Below are 27,888 nucleotides of genomic sequence, written 5' to 3'. Positions count from 1 at the left end.
TGCTAAATGCTGTCATTGGGCAGCTGTTTTTTATTGTGTTACTGAAAGAAAATCAGGGGAACCTTACAGAAGGGTCTAATCCTTTACCCCCACATCTAGAAACTGTCTCCAGAGAACAAATAGCTTATCAAGATCCCCCCCTTACCCTTTGCTGAGCAAATATTTAAAATCACCCTTGTAAAATTCTTCTCCTCCATTCTCACATCACTTAAAATGGATACATAAAACATAATTAGTTTTAGCCCCAGTGTACAGGTAGGCAAGTAGATTTTAGTTTACCTTGCCTAGGACATTTCAGAAGGATTTTGAGAGGCTGATATGGATCATTTCAAAAGCTTGCCAATACATGCAGTTGATTTACTGGGAACCGAATCTTCCAGGACTGACTTGCCATTTCTTTAGGCCGCGATAATTACTTGTCACTGAATGGGAAGTGTTTGTGTGTCTCCATCCTGGAATAAGAGACAAATACATCCTAAGTAAATAATTATCACAACCATTCAGAATCTTCCATGTAAAAGCTTTTTAAGAAGCAAACAGTGCAGGTAGCCAGCCACCTCTTCTATATATGTGATAGGAATAGCCAAAACAGGGAATTTTAGTGGAATTCAAACCTTTAATTTAAAATACATTAACCCATGAGTTTAATTAAAAGAAACACAAATAAACTAAGCCCATCCCTCTCTGGATTTGCCGGTGCATTCTGTTCCATCAGGTGCCCATCCTGCAACTGGATCTGCTGGTGATACCTTGCACCACCAGAGGCGTTTAAACCCAGAATCTCTCCAACTAAAAGGATGAGCCAATCCTGCTTTTTAGCCCCTGTTGCAGTCAAAGACTTAAGGGCCTTGATCCTGCTCCCAATTAAGTCAATAGAAAAACTCCCATTAACTTCAACCTCTAACGACGAAAAGGGGCTCAACTTCATGGGCTGCCAACAGAGTTTGGTTGTGAAATCCCTGCCCTCCCTGCAGCATGGCCGAGTGGACTGGGACACGGGAGATGGGGGTTTTGCTTGGATGACTCTGAAGCAAGTCACTTTGGACTAGATTCACAAAGCTGGGCTGAGAATTCCACTTGTTGGCAGGGCCCCAGGGGAGGTGGGGGGTGGTTTAAGACGTTGGGATGCCTAAGTACTTTCATGAATCTGGACCTCTCAGATCTACTGCTGAAAAGGGTTATATAAGGAGCTAGGTTTGATTAGAGGGTAGAGGGGACCCAGTAGGAGAAAGGTTGAGAACCCACGCCTTAGCTGGTCAGCATTTTTCACCAAAAATGCTGCCTCCCCAATTAAAAATGGCTTTTTGATCAAAATGAAAATGTACTTTGATTGAAAATTTTCAGCTGTTGAAAACCAGAAGTTTTCTTTTTGGGGTCCATTCCCTCTTTTCAGTGGAAACAGGGAAGAGGAAGGGAAATTTTTCCAATGTTCTTATAGTAAAAAAACAGAAGTTCTGTAGCAAGGTTTTCAGGGTGGGGGTCATTTTGTTTATATTTTCAGAAAGAAAGACAGCTTTATATTTTAACCAGCTCTATAGCGGCTTGAAACATCTCTGTGCACCAGCCACTAGAGAGCATCAAATCCACATTCTCCTAGCTTGGGTTATGCATCTACCGACCCCTGCCCTCCACCCAGATGAAATCTCTTTGGGTCCCACGCTGGCCTCTCCGATTTCAGGATCGGGGCCTTATTTGCGAGCCCTGCCATGAAGTAAGATTTGATTGTGTGTATTGTACGCGGGCCAAGCCTACAGTCAGTGCTTAAACAAACAATAGCAATACTCCGCACGTATTACACTGGAGCTTCAATGTGCTGCTCAAACCTTTGTGATGTATTCCTTGCCTCTGAATGGGTTCGCACCCGAGAGGAAACAGCTCCCTTTATAATAGGGGAGACCCACACTGGCTTGGGAACAACCCCACCTGAAGCTAACGGGGACAATCCCTGCTGGGTTTGGTCCCTTACCTACTTCACTGTGGGTTAATTAACGTTGGGAAGGTGCTTCGAAAGCCTTAAAGAGTAGATGCTACTGAATATCTACCGCCTATCTACCTTGATCCCTGTGGAGGAAAAGCAAAGTATCATTATCCCTATTTTGCATTTAGGGAAACTGAGGTAAAGGATGGGAAGTGACTGGTCCCAGGTCACCCAGCAGGCCAGAGGCAAAGCTAGAAATAGAACCCAGGTCTCCTGCATCCCCATCCAGTGCCACATGACTGAAAGCACCCACTGCTTCCTAGCCTGCAAGCTTCCCTGTGTAATATTGTTAGCCGAGCTCTGAAGGCTACGTTTTTTTAGTTAGAAGAGCCTGTTTCAATCACTCACCCCAGCAGGTTCCATTTAATAAATCGTGTGTTGCAGTCTAGTCCTTCCAGCGTCTGGATTTCGGTGTGTGTCAGGTGAAAGTCATATACCTACACAGAAGAAACAGCTTTTGACTCCAAGCCCAGGCTCCCAAGTCTGCCAGGAGACGCAAGTCCACGGCAAAGCATGGAAGACGCGGGCGGATAGTCTGTAAGGCTGGGAAATGCAGCCCCTTGGAGTCTGAGTGGGACCAGGAGGCTGGATACGGGGAATGGCAGGGTGTGGGCATGGGACTTCCCCAGCGCGTGCATGGGAAGTTACTGCGTCTCAAGCTGCTGTGCTGAAATTCACCCCCGGCCTTTGCGTGTGTGTCTCTCTCTCTCTCTCTCTGAGGCAAATGGCAGATCTTCTGTTAGGTGCCCGGCCCTGAGCATTTGTTCAGCACAGCTCTACCAGATGGGCATGGCCACCCACTCAACTCTTCAGTGAAAGGACAAAAATCCCACCCCCAGATTTCTGGGCCACAAGCTATTCTCACAGCCAACGCAGGCTGTTTAACAGCCAGACCTTGCTCTGTGTTGTGTGTTCTGCGAGGAGCAAACCCACTTAGGTCTCCAAGCAGAGGGCCTACGAGCGTATCCCCGAACAGAGGGGCTAACCCTCAGGCTAGCAATACTTAAGGGTCCCTCAAACTAGCTGTTCAAATCCTGCTGGGTACAGCTCGGCTTTGGTACAAAGTCTCCAGCCGTCGCTTGTGTGAAGAGTCTCACCCCGCTCTGGTGACAGTAACACCTCAGCCATTTGCAAGGAGTGGAAGAGGGCTCCCGGCTCGCTAGCCATCCCCGTTACCTCTGCGTTCTCCACAATGCGGGCCGGGGTGATGCTTTTCGGGATGGCGGCGATGCCCCTCTGAATGTGGAAGCGGATGAGAACCTGCGGAGAGGGCAGGAGCTGGTTAGCCAGGATACGTGGCTGGCGCGGTGGCCAGGAGGAGCACAGTCAGCGTGAAGAGACCAAGAGACCTGCTTTTCCACACTGCACCCACAACCCCCCCCGCCCCAGTGTAGCTTAGAGAGGATGTTGCACGTCTATATAGAGAAACGCCACTAAGGCCAGTGCTGTCCCCCCCTCACCTGAGCGCTGGTTTTTCCATGCTTCTGAGCGATCTCCTTCACCGTGGGATTCTCCAGGAGGGGCACAGGGCTGTTCTCCCCCGAAGGGCTAAGGGAAGAGGATATGGAGAGTCCTGAACAAGGGCTGCTGCTCTCGGAGAGCAGGCAGCACTTTCCCCACCAGCCTTCTGTTTGCAGTCGCCTTCACAGCACCGCTGGGAGGCAGCAGAGCCTCCTGCTGCTGGCTGGAGGAACAGGGAAGGGAAGGCACTGAGGGAGTCTGTCACTCCCCCTGAGCCAGCGACAGGGTCGACAAATGCCCCTTGGTGCTGCTGTGCAAACAACAGCTGCGAATAACAGCCAGGAGCCCTCCCTGGCCCAGCTCACTCAGCCTCTCCCCTGCTTTGTCACCGTGTGGCGGGGCTGTACCCCAGAACTCATCACGCAGTGGGACCCCTGTTACGTTGGCCAGGCTCTTGATAAAGATAAAAGAATCCAGTAAATGCTCTTGGGCCAAGCAACTCCACCCAAGTCAGTGAAATCAAACCGGAGTGAGAGCAGAATCCGGCCCAGTTAGCCTAGCGAAGATCTCAGCCAGACCTTGGCTGGGTGGGCCAGCGTGACCAGTCACGAAGGAAGAGGACCCAGCTTGTATCTCAGAGCCAGCCCAGGCTACAGAAACACCTCTCAGGCCTCCAGCTCACACTCACTCCATTTGCCAGACAGTCAACACAGAGCCCTGCGATGGCAGTTCAGGGCAGAACTGCCCCTTTGTGCTACAACTGTGTGCTGTGGGCATCTACTGTCCCCAGAAGGTGTTTTCTGAGTCATGGAATCATAGAATATCAGGGTTGGAAGGGACCTCAGGAGGTCATCAAGTCCAACCCCCTGCTCAAAGCAGGACCAATCCCCCAACTAAATCATCCCAGCCAGGGCTTTGTCAAGCCTGACCTTAAAAACCTCTAAGGATGGAGATTCCACCACTTCCCTAGGGAAGTCATTCCAGTGCTTCACCACCCTCCTAGTGAAATAGTGTTTCCTAATATCCAACCTAAACTTCCCCCACTGCAATTTGAGACCCTTCAGGTAGTTGAAAGCAGCTATCAAACCCCTCCCCCCCCCCCCATTTTTCTCTTCTGCACACTAAACAATCCCAGTCCCCTCAGACACTCTACGTACATCATGTGCTCCAGCCCCCTAATCATTTTTGTTGCCCTCTGCTGGACTCTTTCCAATTTTTCCACATCCTTCTTGTAGTGTGGGGCCCAAAACTGGACACACTACTCCAGATGAGGCCTCACCAATGCCGAATAGAGGGGAATGATCATGTCCCTCTATCTGCTGGCAATGCTCCTACTTATACAGCCCAAAATGCCGTTAGCCTTCTTGGCAACAAGGGCACACTGTTGACTCATATCCAGCTTCTTGTCCACTGTAACCCCTACTCCTTTTCTGCAGAACTGCTGCTTAGCCAGTCACCAGCATGGACTGTGGAGCAGCAAAACCCCCACCCCTTCTACCTCCCCCTCGTCTCTGATTAGCTCACTGGACATTCTCCCTTTACAGGTCACTTTTGGAGCACAGTTCCGCTCTGAGAAACCAACATCATTGGCGTCCGTGACTCCAGATCACACGTGCACCGTGTTCCCCTAACGGCCGTGCAAACCTCACCCCAGGATCCCAGACCTTGGCTTCCTTCTGGTGCCTACGCTCACAAGGCAGTTGCTCCTGCTGGAATGCAGGCAGTGGTTCCCCTAGGGATACCCGAGCCAGACTGGAATCCGGCTCCCTAGCGGGAGGAAACACTGATCTCTGAACTTTAACAAGCAGACAGGACTGCAAACAGCACTGCCTGGGTCCTGTGTGTATTCACCTGTAGAGGTCTGGACTCACCCCTGCGTCGCCCCCTACTGGTTGCTTCGGGGAATCAGCTCTTCCAGCGTCCTGGAGCGCCCCCTGCAGGCCAGTGATCCGCCTGTCCTCTGGCCCCCCGTGTCCCTCCCGGACCCCGGTGCCCTTGTATCTGGGGCACTGCCCCCTGGCAGTACATCCCTCAATACTAGGGTCTCCCCTCCCTGGGGAACCCCCACCCACTATCCCTACCTCGCTTCAGAATAAGGCCACTGCCAGTCATCAACTAGCCCCCGCTCCCTGGGGCAGACTGCAGTATAGGCCACTCATCACTGGAAAGGGGGGTTTGGACCTGCTGCCTTGGACTAGCCCTGGGGTGCCCTCTGCAACCCCCAGTACCCCTTGGCCTGGGGGTTTCCAGGCTGGAGTTCCCCAGCTCCTCAGCCTTTCCCAGCCCTGCTCCACTACAGGTACCCTGTGTCTAGCTCCCTGCAGCCAGGCCCTTCTCTCCCTGAAGGTAGAGAGAGACTCTTGGGCTCCTGGCTCCCAGCCTCTTTATAGGGCCTGCTGAGGCTGTTTGGGGCATGGCCCCAGCTGCAGCCACTTCCCCCAGTCAGCTCAGCCTTCATGCTGTCTGCTCCCTGGGCTCTCTCAGGCCCTTCCAGGCAGGAGCAGATGTCCACCCTGCTACATCACCCTCCAGCATAGCCCACTGCTTTCGATCTACCCTCCGAGGGTGCACGTTAGGGATGACTTACCAGGGCAGGGCAGGGCAGCCCAAGGGACTATATGCGATGAGGACAATCCCCTTAGACTTGCAGTACTCCACCAGCTCGGACTGGGTCAGGTAGGGGTGCAGCTCCACCTGGTGGAGAAACAATTATTGTATCTCATGCCCACGTCCCATTGCCTCAAGGTGCTCATGAGCGGGCTCTGAAGTGCCAGGAAGTCCTTCCCTAGGAGGGATGGGTGCAGCTTTCATCGGAAAGCCCAAAGCTGGGGCCTGGTTTGCTGAATATTAGGAGCCCCCATAACCCCAGGGTCAGATGAGCCTCCCTCCTGCCCTGGCCAAGTCTTCTCTTCTCAATCCCACATGCCTCTCCCAGCATTCTGGACCGAACATCAGATGAGGCTTCCTTCCTCCACACCCTGGCCTAAGAGAGGGGAAGCAAGGCTCAGGCTACAGCTTTCTGCCAGAACATAGAATCATAGAAGATTAGGGTTGGAAGGGACATCAGGAGATATCTAGTCCAACCCCCTGCTCAAAGCAGGGCCAATCCCCCAACTAAATCATCCCAGCCAGGGCTTTGTCAAGCCGGGCCTTAAAAACCTCTAAGGAAGGAGATTCCACCACCTCCCTAGGTAACCTATTCCAGTGCTTCACCACCCTCCTAGTGGATCAGGACCGATCAATCCCCCTTCACAGCATTCCCCATGGCCTCCTTCTGCAGAGTTAGCTATTGGCAGTGACAGCGACTGGCCGCAGGAAGACAGAACCTAATTGATTAGGCCGGTGGTTCTCAGCCTTCTCCACACCACACCACGCCCCCCATGTTAAGAGGCAGCTTGGCCTAGTTTGGGGCAATTCGGAGCCATGAGATTTGGGCTTTAGCTTCCCCCTCTCCATGATTGTTTCCCCTTTGCCCATCTGGTCTATTTGGACCGCTGGCTTTTCAGTGCAAGGACTGTCTCGCACTGAGCACAGTGGGGTCCCAAGCTTGGCTGGGCTCTGTGCTTCTGGGATACAAAGAAGTCCTTTTGGGCCACGCCCTCAAAGAGCGAGCACAACCTCTCTGGCTCTGCCCAAGCTGCGAACCCGGGCATTCGAATGCTGCATTAAACACCCAAAGTCTGCTTAGCACAGTACAGAGGACGCCACAGCGGCAGCTTCTCAGTTACTATTTGTGTAAGCAGAGTCAGGATGAGCTTTACCCTGACATCTGGTGGTGAATTATGGCGAGTGTGGAAAAGAACTCCAGGGGCTGATCTTGTTTGCATAGGCACACCCACTCGCCTGGCATGAAACAACAGCAACTCAAAGTGGTTACTTTGGCTGGTGTGGGATCCCCAGTTTCTTTGTTATTGGGGCAGGAAGAATAAAGTTTTGTTACCCTGATTCTGTGAATCAAGGGCAGTGAACCTGTTGTATGACAGAAGGACTGAGTGAGTCCATCACCATTACCTAAGTAGCACTTGCTTGACAAGGGGCATGGGATACAAAACCCAGTGAATAGAGAGAGGATGGGGACAGGTATTTGTACCTGATGGTATAGCCCCCCTCCCCGAGAGGTTGAAACACCAATTGCACTACCTCCTCTCCACTGTTGAATGTCAGAGTTAACTTTGATTCCATTAGAAGTCTAATTACAGACTACTGAGCTGAATTCACTTTGGGCCAATGGTGCACTAGCACTGGGGCTCCCCTACTATGAGCTGAAATCACAAAAGAGCTGAGATCACTGAGGCTGTGTTAACTAGTGGGGGAGCCTGAAGCTATATTGCTAAGCGGCTGGCGAAGCAGCTAGCAGAGTGGAGCCTCATGGGGACGGTTGGAGCGGAGCTGAGCGACTCACAGGTCGGTGAGCAGGGCAGAGCAGCTGGAGAAGCAGTGAGCAGAGCGGAGCCTTGTGGGAGCGGCCCAAGGAACGGCTGAAGTGGAGCAGAGCTGAGTGGCTCACAGGTCGGTGAGCAGAGCAGCTGCCAGAGCAGTTCGTGGACGGCGGGAGCGGCTCATGGGACAGCTGGTGGAGTGGAGCGGCTCGTGGAGAAGGCTGCGGCGGAACCCCACGGAGAGGCAGCTGGTCGGCCTTGGATCACGTAAGGTGCCCCTTAACACCCTGCGTGCCTCCCCCCCCTGCTTGAACTCTGGGGCTGCACTGACCAGGGACAGGGACTTTGGGGGGTTGTTGGACTTTTGGGACTTTGGTGATCCTTGGGTTGCTGGACCCAAGAGACTTTGGGGGGTTGTTGGACTTTTGGGACTTTGGTGATCCTTGGGTTACTGGACCCAAGAGACTTTGGGGGGTTGTTGGACTTTTGGGACTTTGGTGATCCTTGGGTTGCTGGTTTCAAGAACCAAAGGGAAAGGACACAGCCCAATTTGCTGGGGTGAGTTTTTTGCTCATGAAGCCTGTTTGTGGTGTTTTTCCAATTTAACGCTGATGTCGTTTACCTCATGTTATTAAACATTTTCTATTACACTCAGACTCTGTGCTTGCGAGAGGGGAAGTATTGCCTCTTAGAGGCGCCCAGGGGGTGGTATGTAATTATCCCAGGTCACTGGGTGGGGGCTCGAGCCGGTTTTGCATTGAGTTATTGAAACGGAACCCCTAGATACAGAACCCGGCCCTTGTTGCTGCCAACTTAGATGGGCAGAAGGGTTACATTTGCAACTATAAGCAGCCCGATGCAAAGCTAGCATAAGCACTCCCTGGAGCGGAGACACCATTGCTACAGGCAGAGCAGGTGAGAGAGACAAGCTTTCGAGCTGCACAGAGCTGAAGGGGACTCACCTGCCTTGTCTCTCTCATAGCTGGGGACCAGCCTAGAACACCACGGCAAACTACACCGTTACAGGTGTAACTCAGATGCTGCCCAATCACAAGCCTTTACCTGGTTGGCGGCAGGTTTGATCCTGCACACGGACAGCAGCCTCTCCAGCTGGGAGACATTGAAGTTGGAAACCCCTACCGATTTCACCAGGCCTTCGTCCACCAGCTTCTCCATCGCCTGCCAAGAAAACAAAGAGGGGCTGGATGATTTAGTTGGGGATTGGTCCTGCTTTGAGCAGGGGGTTGGACTAGATGACCTCCTGAGGTCCCAAGTTCCAACCCTGATCTTCTATGATTCTATGCAGCAGGTCATGGGCTGGGCCCGCACAGCTAGGGAAACCCAGAGGGATGCTGGAATAACGGGCGAGTGACAATGCTCTGGCTGGCTTTGCCAGGGTGCAGGAACACTTGCAGCTGCCACCAGCTCCACCCGGAGCTGTGGGTGCTCAGCACCTGTGTCAAAGCCCACCACCTCCTTAGGAACGTCTGCCTGTATACCTTTGAGGAGGTGGGCCCATGTGCATGGACCAGGCCCAGCAATTGGTGCTCTCATGTGCAACAGAAGTTCCTACCCCTGTGCTTACCCCCACCAGGCACTGTCCCACTGAACCAAAAAACAAAAAAAACCCAGCACCGGCCCGCTGAACCAAACACCCCTCGCTCCCCCCTGAGCACTGCCCCGCTGAACCAAAACCAACCAACCCCGAGCGCCGCCCTGCAAGATTGGCTGCCCCTTACAAGGTGTCGCCCCAAGCACGTGCTTGGTCGGCTGGTGCCTGGAGCCAGCCCTGATTCTGTCCTCCATGCCCACCCAGGGCAGGTGTGCAGCTCCTAGGATGACTGTGATCAATCGGATTCAAGTGGCAGATTTCCATCTCTCCACGTACTTAGGCTGGGCCTTCAGGCAGTGCTGAGAACGGAGCGCCTTAAAACGCAGCCTCCGCCTCGGGCGCCCACACAGGACAGCTTTGCCACTGAAGCTGCAGTGCTGTGCCCGAATTCGGCCTTCTGCACACACCCAGAACGACAGAGGTGAAATGGAGCTGACTGGAATCATAGCTCTAGTTCCCCTTCCGAACAGGTTTAAAAATATTTCTGTCGGCATGCGAGCGCCGCCTGTCTCCTCCCGTGACGAATTAGCTCCTTCTCAGAGCCTTTGTACATTTTAAATGAGGCCATTCCATTATCTCCAGCCAGACGAAAACCCTGCCCCAGCTCGTGGCTCTTAACCTCGCTGGTAATTAACAGTTGCTACGGCGGTGGGCGCGTTCAGCCTGTCTCTCTGTCTCTCGCAACCAGACAGCAGAGGTTGCTGATGGGAAATATATGCGAGGAACGCGAGCCAGCCATGAAGATCGTTACGACTGGAGGGGGATGGGCAGCCTACGCTGCTCTTTCCCCGCCGCTCACTGTGCGCTATGGGAAAGCCCGTCAAAGCCAATGAGAGTCTTTCCACTGGCTGCAAAGGGCTTTGGATCAGGCCCTGTGTGCTTATGGTATCCATCAATAGTGCACGTCACCGAGGCACGCAGGAGGTGGAAAATCAGAGCTTCCCCTGGTAAGGGACCCCTTCAAGGAACCCTAGAGAGACCCCCTCCATCCTAAATACCTCCATGTAGCTCAGGTGCCATATCCCATTGCTACTGCGCCTTTAGCTCACGCAGTAGCAGCTTGGGCTGAGGTGCAGAAGGTCCCAGGTTCTGTTCCTGCTTGTGACCTCCAATGAACATCATTGCACTTGGCCTGATGTACTGCCTCTTACCCTCCAGGTGTCCACGTAGTCCACATCCGACTGCAGAAGCAAGCCGTCCTTCTGAGGCACGAGCTCCCCGTTGATATTCTGCAGGGGAACAGACCAAGAGCCACTTTCTAGGGGGAAGCATCCCATGTGCATCTCTGGAACTGCTAAGAGTCCTGACCCGAATGAGTGGCGAGGCATCAAACACCCCAGCTGGCCCGTCCATCCTCGGGGAACACTCACCACCTCTGTCAGAGTTACTGCAATAGGAGGAAGTGCTAAAGAAAGGCAGGGGCGCTGGATGATGCAGCGTCAGCGAGGTCTGCATGAGGCTTTTCTAGAGAGTGAATATCCCGGCCTGTTTGCTTGACCCCGCTCCCGCTATTGCAGTCACGGCGAGGCAGTCCAGGCTCCTGAGCTCAAAGGAGAATGAGGCTGGGTCACGACTTGGATAGGAGACTCCCCTGCTCTGGTGTTGCTGAGTCAGTGCAGATCCAATTCAGCAGTAAGCGTAATTACCCCAATGGAGTGTAACGCTGGTGTTCTCACAAGTCCCCCTCCTCTTACCAAAATCGCCAAGAGATCCTCATTGATCATGCCTGGTCAGGATGACTCTTCTATGTCCCATCCAGAAGACCCACCTACACCCTGCCCAACACCCGATTACCCTCGATTTCCCCTACAGTTCAATTGGATCCTCTCATTTTCTTCATTTCCCAGCCTAGATTATTTTGCTGTTAAATAGTTGCTGTGTGCCACCCCAGAGGTGGCAGTGTTCCAGCTGCCAGAGAAGCTATCCTTTAACTGTCTCCCATGGGCCTACATGAGCCAAGTTTTCTGTCGGCTCATGCCATCCATCCATGGAAGTCAGACAGTGGGGCTGTAATCAGGCGTGGACTCACCTCTGCAGCGCCTCCTGCTGGTTGTCTCAGGAATTAGCTCACCCAGCATCCAGAGCACCCTCTGCAGGCCGGTGATCCACCTGTCGTTGGCCCCCGTGTCCCTCCCAGACCCTGGTGCCCTTGGCTTGGGTGCTGCCCCTCTGGCAGTACCCCACTCTCTTTCTGGGTCTCCTCACCCCCTATCCCAATGTTACCTCATTCATGGCTATTACCAGTCACCATCTAGCCCCCACGCCCTGGGGCAGACTGCAGTCTATCAGCCAATCATCACAGGCAACAAGGGGTTTGGACTGGCTGCCTTTACCCACCCTCAGGTTGCCCCTCTGCAACCCCAATACCTATATGGGCCTAGGACCAGGCCCTGCAGACTGGGGAGTTCCTGGCCTAGGGCTTCCCAGCCCCACCTCATTCTAGGTCCCAGGTGAGTTCCCTGCAGCCAGGCCTGTCTCTCTCTCCTGTCAGAGGGAGACTCCTCAGCTCTGGCTATCCTGGCCTTCTTATAAGGCTGAGTGGCTCAGTTTGGGGCATGGCCCCAGCTGCAGCCACTTCCCTAATCAGCCAGGGTTTTGCTCCTTTACAGCCCCAGCCCTCTGCAGGGCTTTTCCAGCCCCTTCAGGGCTGGAGCGGGTGTTCACCCCGCTACAGGGGCCCAGTTATTCCATGTTTCTAAAGCCCTTGTAGCTAGTTGGATGGAAGGTGCAACAGAACCTTTATCTTATCACCATACTATCTGAGCACCTCACGCCCCTGTGAGGCAGGACAGTAATGTTAGTTCCATGTGACACAGAAAGAACTGAGGCCCAGGGTCTATCAAGTGACTTGCCCAAGGTCGTGTTGTAAGTCTGTGGTTAAACTGGGAGTTGAACCTAGTAATCCTGAGTCCCAGCTTTGCGTTTTAGCCACTCGAGCATGCTTCCTAGAACTGCAAAAGGAAACCAGACAACACACTCAGGGGCTGTCGACCTGCCACGGAGGGACAACCCAGCCTTCCTTGTTTTGCCTCTTGACAATTACAAACGGAAACCCAGTTCTGTCCTGCACTGACTCGTCGCCATGTAAACTGCTGTGTGGCTGGGGGGAAGAAAGGGAAATAAATGCCATCAGCTCAGAGAGAATCCACCTTACCGGAAAGCCCATTGGAGAGTGCATGAGATAGAGATCCAGGTAATCCAGCTTCAGCATCGTCAGGCTTTTCAGGAAAGCTGGTTTCACATCCTGTGGGGCGTGGAAGCTGTTCCACAGCTGCCCAGAGAAGATAGTTGCATTATTAGTTGTATTCCAGGAGCACCTAACCAAAATGAGGGCCCCTTATGCTGGGCGCTATACGCACATGTAGAGAGAGGCAGTCCCTGCTCTGCAGAGCTCAGTCTAAATAGAAGAGACAGACCCGGGGTGGGAGGAGAAACGTGGAGGGGAAGTGAATTACTCCAGGTCACACAGCAGGTCAGTGGCAAAGCTAGGGATAGAGCCCAGGTTTCTAGACTCCCAATCCACCATCTGTTCTAGTGGACCAGGCTGCCTCTGTGATATGGGGGCATAATCAGACAAAGAGTAGGAGAACGGGAGTATAACGAGCTGTATCGATGGGGAACCGAGGCACAGAGAGAGGGAGGGTGTGACAGAGCCAGGAACCGAAGCCAGATCTCCTGAATCCCAGTCCAGTGGCTTCACCCCAGCACCATCCTTCCTCTCCAAGAGCAAAACCGACATCCCTTTCCCCAGCATTTTACTCTATACAGATTATGTGTTCCCACCGGGCCTTAGAGCAACAAGTCAAATGTTGCTCTTCATTCCATGTCCCTGCTCCTATTGGTCTGCTCTTTTCAGCAAGAAACCAGGAGGAGGAGCCAGCACCATGTGACCAATCAGCTCTCAGGTACACCCAGTTTGGGAATCTCTTCTATTTAGCATTCCATTGCCGCTTATTGTTGTAGGAACCTACCATGGGCCTTTGTTACTTGCATCATAAACAGAGTCTGAGATAATATCATAACTATGGCTTAGTTTTGAGAAAAGACGACAGAGGGGGGACCTGATACCAGTCTTGAAATATGTGAAGGGCGGTTATAAAATATTTGATCAATTGTTCTCCATGTTCATTGGAGGTAGGACAAAAAGTAATGGGTTAAACCATCAGCAAAGGTGATTTAGGTTAGATATTAGGAAAACCTTTCTAACTCTAAGGGTAGGTCTATACTTACCTCCGGGTCCGGCGGTAAGCAATGGATCTTCTGGGATCGATCCCGGAAGTACTCGCCGTCGACGCCGGTACTCCTGCTCCGCGAGAGGAGTACGCAGAGTCGAAGGGGGAGCCTGCCTGCCACGTCTGGACCTGTGGTAAGTTCGAACTAAGGTACTTCGACTTCAGCTATGTTATTCACATAGCTGAAGTTGTGTATCTTAGTTCAAAGTGGGGGGTTAGTATGGACCAGGCCTCAGGGTAGTTAAGCCCTGGAACAGGTTTCCAAGGGAAGTTGTGGAATCCCCTTGCTGGAGGTTTTTAAGACCAGGTTGGACAAAACCTGTCAGGGATAGTCAAGGTTTACCTGGTCCTGCTTCAGTGCAAGGGACTGGACTTGATGACTTCTTAGGGTCCCTTCCAGCCTGACATTTCTTGATTCTATAGTAGCTATGGGTGTGCTCCACAAAAGTGAGATGTTTGTATATATGTAGCTAGCACTAATTCTATTAACTATCGAATGGCATATAAGAACATGGAGCACTACTGGGCAAAAAACAGAATTTGAATCCGTGGAAAATTCCAACGAATTGAAATTTCTAGTAGGGTGAAAATTCTGAAAAGTTTCTATTTGGAAACATTGAAACTTTTCATTTTACTAAGGTCAACATAATACAGTCTGGAACAACACAAACATATGCAAGTGGAAGTTAAATGAAATGAGACAGTCGAAACAATGTGTTTTGACATTTTTCCATCGCAATTTCACCAAAATTGAGATGTTTCTGCAAAATGGTTTAGATTTTGACAAAATTGCATTTTCCAATGGAAACCGGTCCCATTGTCCATTTTTGATCATCTCTAGTAAGTTAGAAAGTTTAATAAAGTTGTTGTTCTGCACTGCGAGTGGCAGCCCTTTGATAATTGCATTTCAATCCACAAGACATACAGTACAGCCAACATCAAGCCTTCATGAGTCAGGTCCCCCAGAATTCATGAGATTGGCTTAGAAAGCCATAGGGTCTTATTTGCCTTCTGGCCTTTCGTGGGTCTCATTTTGCAGCTTCTGTGAATAACCGAGGGGATTAGGAAATCATTTTTTATTTAGCGGAGGCTGAAATTTTCACCGTATCATGAGTCCAGGCGCAGAGGCCATGAGAAAAAACAACAACCACCCAGTATCCCAAGTCTTGGGGTAACTTAGAAAGAATTGGCAATCCTGGGCTTCTGTTTGGAAGGAAAACGGGGCTCACCTTGCTCACCACATAAAGCTCGTCTCTCTTCAGCCTCCCTTCCCCCAGCTTCTTCTGAAGGGCTGCTCCGATCTCGGCCTCGTTCTGGTAAAAATAAGCACAGTCGACGTGCCGATATCCAGCATTTAAAGCTACCTCCACGGCTTCCTGAACGGCCCCCGGGGGAGACTGTAAAGAAAGCAATAGATGCATCACTGCTTGCTATGTAATCTTCCCCAGAGCCACACTCCTGGGGCTAACGAGCTACATTGATTTACACCAGCCCAATAGCTTGGGATCTGTCAAGCCAAACCCAGGGCCAGGCCTTGTCCACACTTGGGTAGGAGGTACCCTAACGGAACGGTTAGGTGCTGCAAACTCCACACGTGGTGCTCGTACTTCCAAGTCAGTGTTCAACCAAGGCCCCAGCATGGCACTAGGGGGCGCTGTGGTGCCCATGATGCCACCTTTCAGCTACGGTGCATAGTGGCACTCCTGCCCACATTCGGTTGTTAAAAGGGTCCCACGGCACTCCAGGCAAGAGAGCTTCAGCTGCAACTTTGCAGAGCCAAGCCTCATGGAATATTTTGTTGCCTTGGAGACTAAAAGGGCTTTGCATAGACGGGGATAACAAGGTCGTCCTTTGCTTCACTGGTCCCTGGGGGCTCATACGCCAAACTACCAACATCCATAGGCTCATAGGCACTTCAAACATTAGTTTCGATGTGCTCTTGCCCTTTATGGGTTTGCAGTAAGCATTCACGCACATCTAATAGGCTAAGAGTCTTTGCCTCTCTCTTTGCTACCAGCCCCAGCAGAGTCTTCGGGAATTACCATGTTCTCTCTTGATCAAAAAGGCTGATCCTATGTCCCTTGAATTCAATGGGTCTCTTTCCACTAATTTCACAGGCTGTTTACAAGGTTGAGTTAATGCTCAGGCAGATTCATCTGCTTTGACACCCAGCCACACCCTGGCTGTGTGGGGAACAGAGCTGCTGAGAGCCCTCTCTGTACCAAGCCTGCTTTAATTAAAGCATTTACCCAAGAGTGGAGGCCGGCATGCCTCTGCCTGCAAAGAACATAGAGACAAAGAGCAAACGCAGTGTCCGACCCAACCCGATTAACCAGCACTTATACACGGTTGTTCCTGCCTTGGAACAAAGAGAAAGCAGGTGGGGAGAAGTGTAGACCCAGCAGGAGTTATGTCAAGAGGCAGGATCCCTGAAGTGGATTGAACACAGCTGCACCACCCCTTGTAGCGCCAGGGCTCTCTTGTTCTTGAAAGTGATCAGTGTTTAATCTGCTCTCGCTATCGGATGATCAGTACATGAGAGAGCCCGTAATTGGGTGGGCTCCCTGCCTCCCTCTCCCATCTAGCCAAAACATTGCTAAAGTCCTCAGTCAAGCCACCCCTCCTCTCCCAGCTCCCACCCGCTCGCCGGCGTCCTGCTGTGCGTCTCTACTTCCAGATCTTCTTGCTTTCAAGACTTTGCATGCACCTCTGTTCTTCCAATGTCCTGCTCTTCGCTCTAGCTGTCCTCTCCCGTCTTCCGCAGTCTCATGTGTCAACACTGAGCTTTAGATCTCAGGCCCTGGTTGGAAATTCGCCCCCCTCTCATCCCAAAATACCAATTCAACAAGATCAGGGCTTGCGCCATGGGTGGCATGGTACGTTGGCGCAGATGACTCCCGCCCTGTATCTCTCCCATGGGGCTGACAGAGAACATCCCATCTCCAAGGCTGCCAACTCAGCAGTCTTTCATCAGAATTCAATTCCCATCAACCACCTCTTCGAAAGGAGATTAAGGTAGACAATTACCTCTCCCAGCTCTTTCTCGGGTCTCCTGAGCGCAGCTGGCAGCAGATGCCTGAGACAAGGCTGAAAGAGCCCCAAGGCACCCCACAAGCGTTCTGTGTCCCAGAGAAGTTTATTAAAGGATTAAACCGACAATGATTATTTAATTGCACAACAAAGCAAACGGATCCCGATTAGCCTCGATGGGACACCGCTTTCCTCCACCTCAAACGGAGCTCTGCCCTGGCACGGAGACATGAAAACCACCTCGGGGACCCAGGATCCTTTGTGAAAGTAAGGACCAGGGCTGGGGAGCAGCTACATCTACTCTGTGACCCCAGTAGGCCAGCGGGCTACCAAAAGGAACGGTTTTGCTGGCCGCTTTCTACACTTCAGTAGCCAACATAGTTTCATGGATTGATCCTAATGGAACAACTCCCATTGACGTCAGAGGACTTTGGGTCAGCTGTCTGAAGTTTGTTGTGTTTTGTTTTAAATGCCTTTGGGATGAAATGGAGATGTTTGCAAGAAAAAACCCTCCACGGCTGTCAAATTTGTTGAGCAACAAAAACAATGGGATTAAAAAAAAAATCAAAATCCAAAAAAAGTCAGTAAAAAACATTTGGTCGATTGGTTGGCTGACTTTAGCTTTTTCATAGACCATAACATCCAAGTATTTGCCAACAGGTCTACTCTGGCGAAAAAGTTTCAGAACAAAAGCAGTGTGGGCCCGGTGGAATTGGTTCCCCCCCCCAGTCCCTTCTCTCTTATTTTCTCCCTCTCATCCAACTCCCCACCCCATTTTTCCTGGCTCCTCTTTTTGGTACAGGCTAACACTATCGCTGCAGAAGGGCCTTCCATTAAGACCTCATCAACACTTGAAAGTGAGACCAGTCAAATTATTTTGCTTGGTGCAATTTTGTTCCAAAATAGTCAGGTCGGACAAAGATGTGGCTTTGCCTTTTACCTTAGTGTGGTTAAAACCACACAGAAAAGGAATAAGCTGCCCTGATCTTTATAGGGGAATTGTATTACTTCAAAATTGTACCAGGATAGTTCAGGTTGGCACAATTTTGTAGTATAGGCAAGTCCTGTACGTGATTAGCCTGTAGGACTCACTGCTGAAGGATCTCATCAAACACTTGACACAATTCAGGGAAGAATTAGACACAAAGAGCATCTGCAGTTGGACCAGCCAGGATTCAAGTTAAGAGACTTATTCAGACTCATGCCTCAGGGAAGAGCAGAAGATCTTCCAGCTCACAGAAAGAAATACTGATATTCAACGTCAAAAATGCTCAAGTGCTCTGAAAAGTGACCGAAATGGCACCAGGAGCTGCCAGGTTTATTGGCTTGCAGTGATTCTAGCTCATATCTGTTCACAGTTTGCATGTAAGGTCTGACCAGGGCCGGGGGTGTCATTAACAATAAGGGAGGAGGAAGGCAGGCACAGGTGCAAAAGATAACACTTTATCAAATATGCCTAAGAGGCCAGTGTTACATGCCAAAGCTCCGGTGTTTGTGCCCCAGCAGCCTGGCCCCAGCATGCATTGCTAAGCCCCTGGTGCCTCCCCGAACCAGATCCCTCCGGAAACCTGACCCTCTTTCTCAAGTTCCACTCATCACACGACAGATTTAGTGCTTCCCTTATATTCAGACTTCTTTGCCCCCTGTTCGGGTTACAGTTGCACTGAGGATTGGTCCTGCTTTGAGCAGGGGGTTGGACTAGATACCTCCTGAGGTCTCTTCCAACCCTGATATTCTATGATTCTATGCACCCTGCCTGCCCACACCCCATATGCGCCACTTTGGCTGTCAGGATTGCTAGAGTTGTAGGAACACCTTAGCTATCTCCCGCTTGTACTTAGCTGTTAAAAAAAAAATCAGCATTTACTGCATTGATTGAACCCAATGAGAACAAACAGAGGACAGCGCTTCTCAGCACTGGCAAGCCAGCACTTTACATAGGTGTTATGCATTTATTCTGCAAGTCCCATTCTCTTTCTTAGGACCACTGAAGTCAATGGGAGTTTAAGCATTAGACTTCAGTGGGTCTAGAATGTGGTCCTCGAATGAGTATCTGCCTCCTGTAAATCGACTGCTAGGGAACTCAAAATACTGTTATGTGGAGGATGTTAATGCTCTTTGATCTACATACAATCACAGCCCTGTGATTAAAGCCAAAACATGTGCTAAGCACCTTTCTTCCAGGCTCAATAGAAGGAGCAATTAAGCCCCTTTATGTCATGAGATACATGGCAACAGTAGAAGTCACCACCCAAGTCAATGGCAAGATCAGAAGCTGAGCCATGTGGGCTTCCCTGATTGCAAACACAGAGGCTAGGCCCAAGTGTGTGTGTGTGTGTGTCAGCCAGCGAGAGAAGCAGTTGTGTGGGGGAGCAGAGAGAGAGCTCCTTGTGGCCTGTAACTGCTGGAAACTGAAAGCCAGGAAACTGCTTGCTGTTTGTTTCTATTGTGTTCAGGGAAACAAGCAAACTGTATGCATGCCTTCTTTGTTAACAAAACAGGATCCAACCAAACAAATACATATTGTCAGTTTCTTTTCCTAACTGAAAGAGACTTGCCGGACCCTGAAAATTGCCTCACGGCTGGGACCAAGGGGGCAATGGTACTTAACATGTTTGTAAAGGCTAGTATGGACACTCCTCACACATCTAATCAAGGCCCTGCATGTTTGTGGCTTACTTGGTGCTATGTCTTCACTGCAAGAAGAGGTGCATTTACGCAGAGATCGCTACTTCAATGTAAATTCCAAGTAGAGACAAGGCACAGGGCTTTATTTTTTTACCCCAATGTACCCCTTAAAGTAAACTCCTGATGGTTGAAGGGTGGGGAAGAGGGTTGACCCCAACTAGCTACATGGAGATAAAAGCTACCACTGCCTTCTCTCCAGTAGGATTTTGCTTCAAGAGAGCTCTCTCGAGGGATCAGCTGACGGTAAACTACAACCACGTGCCACCCGGATCAAGTGTGAGGGGAACATCCTGGCTAGTATTTACAAATGTGTTCCGTACCTCCAGCGAGTCAGTGACCCGGAGCTGAAAAAGTCTAGCAAAGACGTGACTGAGAATGGGAGCATCCATAGCCCAAGGAATTAGTAACGGGTTATAAATAAATAAGATTGCATTGCCCGGATTCTGAACCACCCCTTGGAAAAGACCCAGAAATACCCAACTGCAGCCCAGAACGCTGCTGCCTTCCCTGCCTGGTAATACAATGGCGGTTGCCGCAGCAAACCTCTAGCATATCTGCGGGGACAGGACAGCTCTAGCCGCTGGGCTGTGTGAGAGCCTGTGTTGTCAGAAAGAAGAACAGGAGTACTTGTGGCACCTTAGAGACTAACAAATTTATTAGAGCATAAGCTTTCGTGGACTACAGCCCACTTCTTCGGATCCGAAGAAGTGGGCTGTAGTCCACGAAAGCTTATGCTCTAATAAATTTGTTAGTCTCTAAGGTGCCACAAGTACTCCTGTTCTTCTTTTTGCGGATACAGACTAACACGTCTGTGTTGTCAGAGCTGACATGAGTCTGCTGTCTGAAAAGACAGCGAGATGCCATGCAGGGTTTAAACTCTATTTGAACTCCAGCAATAGCACTGAAATTCAACTAGTGCCAGTCTCTAATGCCCCTTAGTCATCAGGCCCTTGGGCTTCTGGGTTTGTGTTCTCTCTTGTTTTGGCAGCTTTGATTTTAAACACACAAAGGGAGAGGACAGGAGGAAACAGGCTAAGATAACATTGAACCAAAGGCTGATGGGTTCATGTCAGCTCAGAGTTCCAGGGGCCCAGTGGGGCGTGGTCTGGATCAGTGGTTCTGCTTTCGACCTGTCTCTGTGCTAAGCTTCAGCTCCGTTCAAACCAGAGCCCCTTGCCTGACAAATCAGTTGCTTTCAATTCAAGCCACCTTGGTTTAGATTTGGACTACGTGGCATGCAGAAGAAGGAGCAGAGAGCCGTCCACGAGAGAGCACGTGGGCTGGGGTTAGAAGTCAAAGAAGCAGGCCATGTATCCCACGTGGCAGCTGGTATCCAGGCCTGCAGGGTCTTGTTCTGATTTGCCCAGCACCCAGCCTGGCGCCCAATAAAGGGGCAGAACGGTGATGCATACGCTTAGCAGGGTTTGAGAGCCATTGGAAATTTTTTATTGAATCTTTGCTTTGATGAAAAATTGGGGTTTGGACAAAGTGAGAAATTTCATGAAAAGTGTCTAGAAAATAGATTTGAAAAAAATACTTTGAACTTTTTTGTTGGAAAACCAATCGTTTTGGCAGAAAACCAAATGGTTTTGCTAACAGTGTTTAGCTGAAAAAATCCCTCAAATCACCCTCCCCCAAAAAGAGAACATTGGAGAAAAATTGTCAGAAAACTTTTAGGATTTTGGTAGAAAATCTTCAGTTTCGGGGGCTGTTTGATTTTTCTGAGTTAAAAATCCAAACGTTCACTGGGTATGGGACCCACTTCCCAAATAGCTCTAGTTAATAGAGCAGAATCTCAGGTCCTAGAGGCAATTTGGGATATGTGGGAAGATCCATTCTGTATTGGACCATTGTTCTATCTTGTCTCAAACTTTGCATTTTCCCACAGCTATTGGCTCACACTAAAATCCCAAATCCACCAGCCACGAGTTTTGGAGACAGATCCAAACTGTGTGGCTTGGGGTCTTTTCTTGGCATCGCTTAGATATGTGGCTCTTAATACACTTAGCTGGAAATCTGATTCACTATAATGAGGAAGAGGAGGGGCAGTGGTTAGCATGGGTTGTGGCAGACCTAGGTCCAATTCCTGCTCTGCTGCAAACATCCTGTGAGAACCTGGGCAAGTTGGCTTAGCCTCTCTGCCTCAGTTTCCGCCATCTGTACAGTGGGAGTAATAGCACTGCCCTGCCTCACAGGGGGGTTGTGAGGCTAAAAATATTCAAGGTTGGGAGGTGCCCACACCCTACAGTGTTGGGGACCAGATAAGTACCTCACCATGGAAGTCGCACAGGGTCAAAATCAAATTCCAAATATGAAACGATTAATTTAGATGCTGCAGTCGTAGAGCACAGAGGTGTGACAAGATTCAGGTCCCCTCTGCAAACATGTAGATGCCACATTCTTGTTTTAAGAGAACCATCCTGTAGCTGACTATGCCCGGGAGTTACATGCCATGCAATAGGCTTTAAATTTGCATCCAATGGATGCTCTGGACACCCAAGTGCACAGAAATTCAGGAAGGCTAGGGTGACCAGATGTCCTGATTTTTATAGGGACAGTCCCGATTTTTTAGGGCTTTGTCTTATATAGGTGCCTATTACCCCCCACCCCCTGTCTCGATTTTTCACACGTGCTGTCTGGTCAGACTAAGAGTAAAATGGGCTCTGTCCTACGGTGATTTGTTTCTGTTAGATTATGGGAACGTGCAGAAAGACATACAGAGATGGGGAAAGACACACGTATAGGGATGACACTGGTTTGTTACACTGGAGCATTGCCAGACGTTAGCTTTCCCTGGTTAGCTCTCCAGCACATCAGTGCTATTTGGGGGGGAGGGAATCAGAGGCCCCCCTGCGCTAGAATCCCAGCACTTAATACCTTGAGTTTTGCAGTGTTTGGATCCCAGAACTGGATCCAGCAGTACAGACCCATCTCCAATACGAAACATTCTGAAACAGGGCCAGTGGGAGCTGTGGTCACTCTGCCCTTATGAAAATCAAACAGTTTAAAGTGGCATTGAAATATCATAAGCGCTGGGCCATAATATTTGTCATCTCCATCCACATGCCCACAAACCCGGCATTTTTACCATATAATTATACAATAAATCAATTGGAATATAAATATTGTACTTACATTTCAGCTTATAGCATATAAAGCCAGGGGCGGCTCTATGTATTTTGCTTCCCCAAGCACGGCAGTCAGGCAGCCTTCGGCGGGAAGTCCGCTGGTAACGCGGATTCGGCGGCATGCCTGCAGTCCCGCGCCTTCGGCATACCCGCCGCCAAATTGCCGCCGAAACCATGGGACCGGCGGACCTCCTGCAGGCATGCTGCCGAAGGCTGCCTGACTGCCGCCCTCATGGTGACTGGCAGGCTGCCCCCCCGCGTCTTGCCACCCCAGGCATGCGCTTGGTGCGCTGATGCCTGGAGCCGCCCCTGTGTAGAGCAGTATAAACAAGTCGTTGTCTGTATGATATTTTAGTTTGTACTGACTTCACTAGGGCTTTTTATGTAGCTTGTTGTAAAATGAGGCAGATTATCTAGATATCAAAGCCCTGGCTGGGATGATTTAGTTGGGGATTGGTCCTGCTTTGAGCAGTGGGTTGGACTAGATGACCTCCCGAGATCCCTTCCAACCCTGATATTCTACAATTCTATGAGTTGATCTACCCTCGGAAGACCTCTGCGTACCCCCAGGAGTATGCGTACCACTCCTGGTTGAGAACCACTGCAAAACAAGCAGACTCTTCCATTGTCCTCCAGTCAAAATTTAACCTCCAAGAGAATCTGCTTTGAAAACACAATTGCCAAAACAAACGGATACCAAAATAAAATGTCCAATTTCCAGGAAGCTCTCCACTTCAGTAATGCTTCTGTCACCTTTCAAAAAAAATTTAATTACAAGCATGGCAAATGCATTCCTAACCACATTGTTCATTTGCCAGGTCGCTGTAGTAAAAATGAAATACTGGGAGTACAATCAAAGGCTAAATCTTTAAAAAACAAAGTAAAATGTGCTAAGGAGTATTTTATACAATTGCTTGAATGAGGTCATTTCATAAACTAGTCACATTTATAACTCCTGAAGAAACAAGTTTTAGAAAAATTAAAACTCATCCCTACCACCCTCACCCTCCCAAAAAAGAAAGACACCTTGCCTAGTGGTTAAAGCAATGAACTGTTATTTGTGAGTTCTATCCCCAGCCGTGCAATCTTGAGCAAGTCATTCTGGTCAGCTCCTCCTCTGCAAATGGAGAAAATGCTTCCTTTGCCTGTCTTATCTAGTTACGCCCTGGTCCTGCAAACGGTGGGCTGCTGTGCCCAATACAGACCCCCAAGGAAGCCACTGGCGCTCTGTCCATGCATAGTCAGTTGCAAGATTGGGACCTTCGATTGTAAAATCTTTGGAACAAGAAGTGTTTAATACAGCCCCAAGCTCGGACAAAGCCTTTACATGCTACCATAATCCAAATAAATTATTATAATCCTTTAGATAGCTAACAATCCCTCAGCAACAAAGTTCTAAATCTTACTGACTCTTTTGATAAGTCATCTGCTCCCTTGGGATTAAGAGAGATGTGGCAAACACTTCTACGGGGTTATTATAGTGCATATATTTCGGTGTATAAAGTGAATTCTAGGGGTAGTGGAAGGTGTTGTATTTCAGGGCCTCATCTTGCAACCACAGGATTGGGCCCAACATAGTATATCAGCGAAAAATAAAGAAAAGGGAGGCGATAACATGGCTCATTTGACACTGGGGACGTCTGCCTTTCCCCGGCAGATGAGACTCTCCTTTTGAGAAAACGACAAAGCCAAATTCCGTATACCAGGCATCTTGCTGAATTCCCAGCCATCGACTGACATGGCGACATGTATTTTGACAGACTCCCTGCTTTTGCCAAACATCATCTGGCTCTCACATTTAGCAGTGGAAGGCAGGAGGGAGGTTGATGCGATACTGACCAGCACACTGCGCCAGTAGTTAGTTAGCCAGCCCCATAGCTTTTTGCGGACTGTAAGCTTTTATATTTAAAACACTCTAACCTCTTATAGTTGAAGAAATTTTCCCCAACCTGATCCTCCGTAGTGCTGACTTCCTGAGTCTTCAGGTAGCAATATTTCTAAAGCAGTAGTTTCAAGAGATGTGGATGCCCCATTCAGCTCAATTGTGGGTTAACTCTGAAGCCTACTGACCAACTAAAATGCCAATTTGCTCCTTATTTCAGCGCTGTCCATTTCAGCAGAAGGCTCCAGCTATTTTGGGAGAAGGGGTGTTGTTTCAGCAGCACCATTTTCTCCTTCCCCTTCTGACTACTGATAACAGGTGTAGCGAGGCGGTGGGATACCCCACGGCCCCGCTGAGGGACGAGCCTCCCCTAGCACCAACATGGGCTGAGCCAATGGATCCTGCGCCCGCCCCCCAGAGGTCACGGCGCAGGAGAGGAAGTAGAAAAGCCCAACTGCAGAGCTCACTTGAAAGCCAGCCGCCGGAGAGGCCAAATGTCTGTGGCCTAGCTCCGGGTTGGGAAACGCCAGCAGGCTGCGGCGGAACCGAGGACTGGCTGGGCCAGCCAAGCCTACCCCTGGCCAGCTACCCAGAGGAGCAGCCAAGCCTACCCCTTGCCGGCTACCCTGAGGATCAGCTGAGCCTACCCCTCACCAGTTACCCGGAAAAACCGATTGTGCTGGAAACCTCCAAGGACACCGCCCTAAGCCAGGTACCTTATGAAGGGGAGTCCGGAAGTAGCCCGGGGGCAGCTGACCCTGGTCTGGCCACAGCTCTGCCAGAACCAATGTCAGTGTGTTGCGGTCAGGATCCCCACTGACACAGCAGCGAGCCTTCTGCCGCTGCTAGGGCCCCGGGCTGGGACGCAGTGGAGTGGGTGGGTCTGCATCCCCCCTGCTACCCCACTCATGGGAGGCAGTCTCCCCCTCGCCTCAGATGCTCAGAACCCTGAGCTCCAGACTGTTTGTTTGCTGCCCTGCCCTGACCCAGGGCCTTGGCTCATATTGAACTATTGGCTCAGCCCCTGCCTAAGGGCCTGAGCTCCTGACTGTTTGTTTACTGGCCCGCCCTGACCCAGGGCCTGGGCCCATAGTGAACTATTGCGAGGCGGTGGGAAACCCCACAGCCCCGTGGAGGAACGAGCCTTGGCCGAGCCCCTCTACAACAGGGTTCTTTCGGTAGGTGCTACACAAGAGATTTCAATGAGAAGTCCATATAGCTCGTTGGAAGACTATTGTGTCTTAGAGCAATGCTGGGTTTGCGGTGCGAGCTCTCACGGGCACCAGGGTCAGGAAATTTAAATGGAGACCATGTGAACTTGAATTATTTTCATGTAATTAACTTTTTAAAAAAAAAAATCCAATGCACCCTGAAAATCTTCAGTTAAGCAGACTATCTTATCTTGCCTGTCTGACAAAGAGACGGTCACACACCACCCAGTGCTTGCTACCCAATGTGGTGCCAGACAAGCCAGGCACCAACTGAACACCCAGTGTTCTAACACGAACAGCAGGGGAAAGAGGGCTCTGGGTTCCCTTGTTAGACCGTAAGAATCTGTTTGGCCAGAGATCTCCAGCAGCTTTACAGCCGTTTGATATACAGCTGTTTGCTGTTATTTAATAGCTAGTAGGCAAGTAGAATGATTCGTATTGCGGTAGCACTTCGAGTCCCTACCCAAGATCAGCGCCCCACTGTGCTAGGCCCTGTACAAACATCATAAAAATGCGTTCCCTGCCCCAAACAGGAAGGAGAAAGTTTAAGTGATTTGCCCAAGATCTGGTCTGCACGAGGGTTATTTTTCCAAGAGTGCTGGGTGTGCAACAGCTGCTGATTTGGCCAATGTACTGGGAATGGAGTGAGCTGAAAAGCATCAACTGCTACAGCCAGAACTGAAGAGCCAGATTCGCTAGCTGCAGGTGTAACCACTTTCTATGCTGTGTAGACTGAGCAGAAAGATGGACCCACCTGGCACACGTTCACCAGCTGGCTCCGGTGGGAGCCCAGGGTCTGACTTTAAGGCGAGCTCAGCAAACAGCAGCTCCTGTTTCCTCTCTCCATCTATGTGCCTAAAGGAGAACGGGCTCTTAGGAAAATCGGGCCCCCCTGCTAGAGCAGATCCACCAGCCTTTTAAGCACCACGTCAATTAGACCTCCTCTGAGCAGAGCTAGATGGCCGTAATTGCCTCTTAAAGGCACAAACCTGTTTTAATGGGAGCGGTTCGCAGACTCTACCCCGCCCCCACAACAAATTCTCCCTGCAATATTGACTTGCCAGATCCAGAGCTGCAGACTTTGGCAGCACAACCATTAACGTGGAGGAGAATTACCCAAGTAAAGATCGCCAGCTCAGGCCGTTCCCGCCCTGACTGTACAAACATGCTGTGTAGGCGGATTAACCTGGGAACGAGAACTGTCAACTGTTTTCCTTCACTTTTGTCTGTCTGATTCTGACCTACACGGAGGCCATTTTGCATCACGCTGGCGGGGTAAGGCAGCCTGGCTGTGGTAGTGAATATTAACACTTAATTCCCAGCCCCTTGGCATGGCCAGAGTTACGCAAAGTGGCCTGTAAGACACTGCCTTCCTCACCAAGCTTGGGAATCGCCAGCCCCACCCAGAGTCTCTTGCCAGACAAAGTGTTGTTCTCCACACCTAAGCCAAACACACACAAACAGTTCCTCAGCCCACCCTGGGCTACAGCTCCCAGGAGAATTCTCCCATTGACTCTCTCAGTCCGTGTCAGGGCCTATTGCTGGATACTTCCTTGCCCTTTTCATTGAGCAACACCTCCCATGGCTTTGTCCCTGCAGGACCTTTCTGCCCCATAGTTCCCCTCTCCCCCTTCCTTAGGGACAGTCTGGCTCTTTTATGTAGTCCCAGCTGCTGCCCCACCCTCTTAATTGGGAGCCCTTGTTCTAACACAGGTGTGCTGGTCCTGCCTCGTTTAAAGGGGCCGGCCACCCTGTGACATGGCTTTAGTGTAAACAGGAACTGGCCTTTAGGGGTTTCGATTTTTAAGCTTCCCGTTGCTTTCATGCAGATTTCCACCCTCGCTCTATGCGCACTCAAGTGGTCAACCTCAGGAATTAAAAGAACAATTAGAAGAGCATAAATGGAGGATTTAAAAAAATAAACCCAACAATCACCCTGTCTAATCCAGCCACCTGGGGGGCCCGGGCTATTCAGAAAGCTTGCCAAGGATGTATTTCCACAGCACTTTTCTCCCTTCGGCTTTCAGCTGCTCACCACAGCGTCAGATACACCTCACCAGAAACTTCACTCTGCCCCAAGTGCAGAACGGTCCGATGAGATTAACTTTGGGTGTGCGCCTCGTTCCCTGGGAGCCAGGACACTACTGATGTTCTCTTAGTCTGGAAAGAAAATGAGACCAGAGAATTGCTGCTATGGAGCTTACCTGCCAGGTCCCTAGGCCAAGTAAAGGCATGCTTCCCCCAGAGGGCAGCGTTACCGCCTTCGAACTCATCACGACGCTTTCAA

General features: G+C 50.5%; 1 protein-coding gene across 2 annotated transcripts; it reads right to left on the bottom strand.

The window, feature by feature from the left end:
• LOC128831774 (1,5-anhydro-D-fructose reductase-like) lies at positions 1–27,888 on the bottom strand. 2 transcript variants are annotated; one of them, XM_054018519.1, is made up of 10 exons: positions 27,806–27,888; positions 14,892–15,059; positions 12,585–12,701; positions 10,582–10,659; positions 8,881–8,997; positions 6,027–6,133; positions 3,439–3,526; positions 3,155–3,238; positions 2,327–2,415; positions 1–452 (listed from the first exon to the last, which is right to left on the bottom strand). In XM_054018519.1, exons 1-10 carry the CDS (start codon positions 27,872–27,874, stop codon positions 413–415), a joined length of 957 nt encoding a protein of 318 aa, XP_053874494.1. In that variant the 5' UTR covers positions 27,875–27,888; the 3' UTR covers positions 1–412. The 2 variants fall into 2 exon arrangements, with proteins under 2 accessions (XP_053874494.1, XP_053874495.1); XM_054018520.1 differs by lacking the exon at positions 27,806–27,888 and adding an exon at positions 15,705–15,734.

The sequence above is a fragment of the Malaclemys terrapin genome, chromosome 2 (assembly GCF_027887155.1).
Source record: "Malaclemys terrapin pileata isolate rMalTer1 chromosome 2, rMalTer1.hap1, whole genome shotgun sequence".
NCBI lineage: Eukaryota > Metazoa > Chordata > Testudines > Emydidae > Malaclemys > Malaclemys terrapin.
This window is presented reverse-complemented; position numbering and strand designations above follow the sequence as displayed.

Bases quoted from the DNA above. Each gene is read 5' to 3' on its own strand.
- LOC128831774 (XM_054018519.1), bottom strand. From the start codon at position 27,874: ATGAGTTCGAAGGCGGTAACGCTGCCCTCTGGGGGAAGCATGCCTTTA. The intron at 15,060-27,805 runs GTAAGCTCCATA...CTTTCTTTACAG, and splicing joins TTGGCCTAGGGACCTGGCAG to TCTCCCCCGGGGGCCGTTCA. The intron at 12,702-14,891 runs GTGAGCCCCGTT...TTCTCTGGGCAG, and splicing joins AGCTTTATGTGGTGAGCAAG to CTGTGGAACAGCTTCCACGC.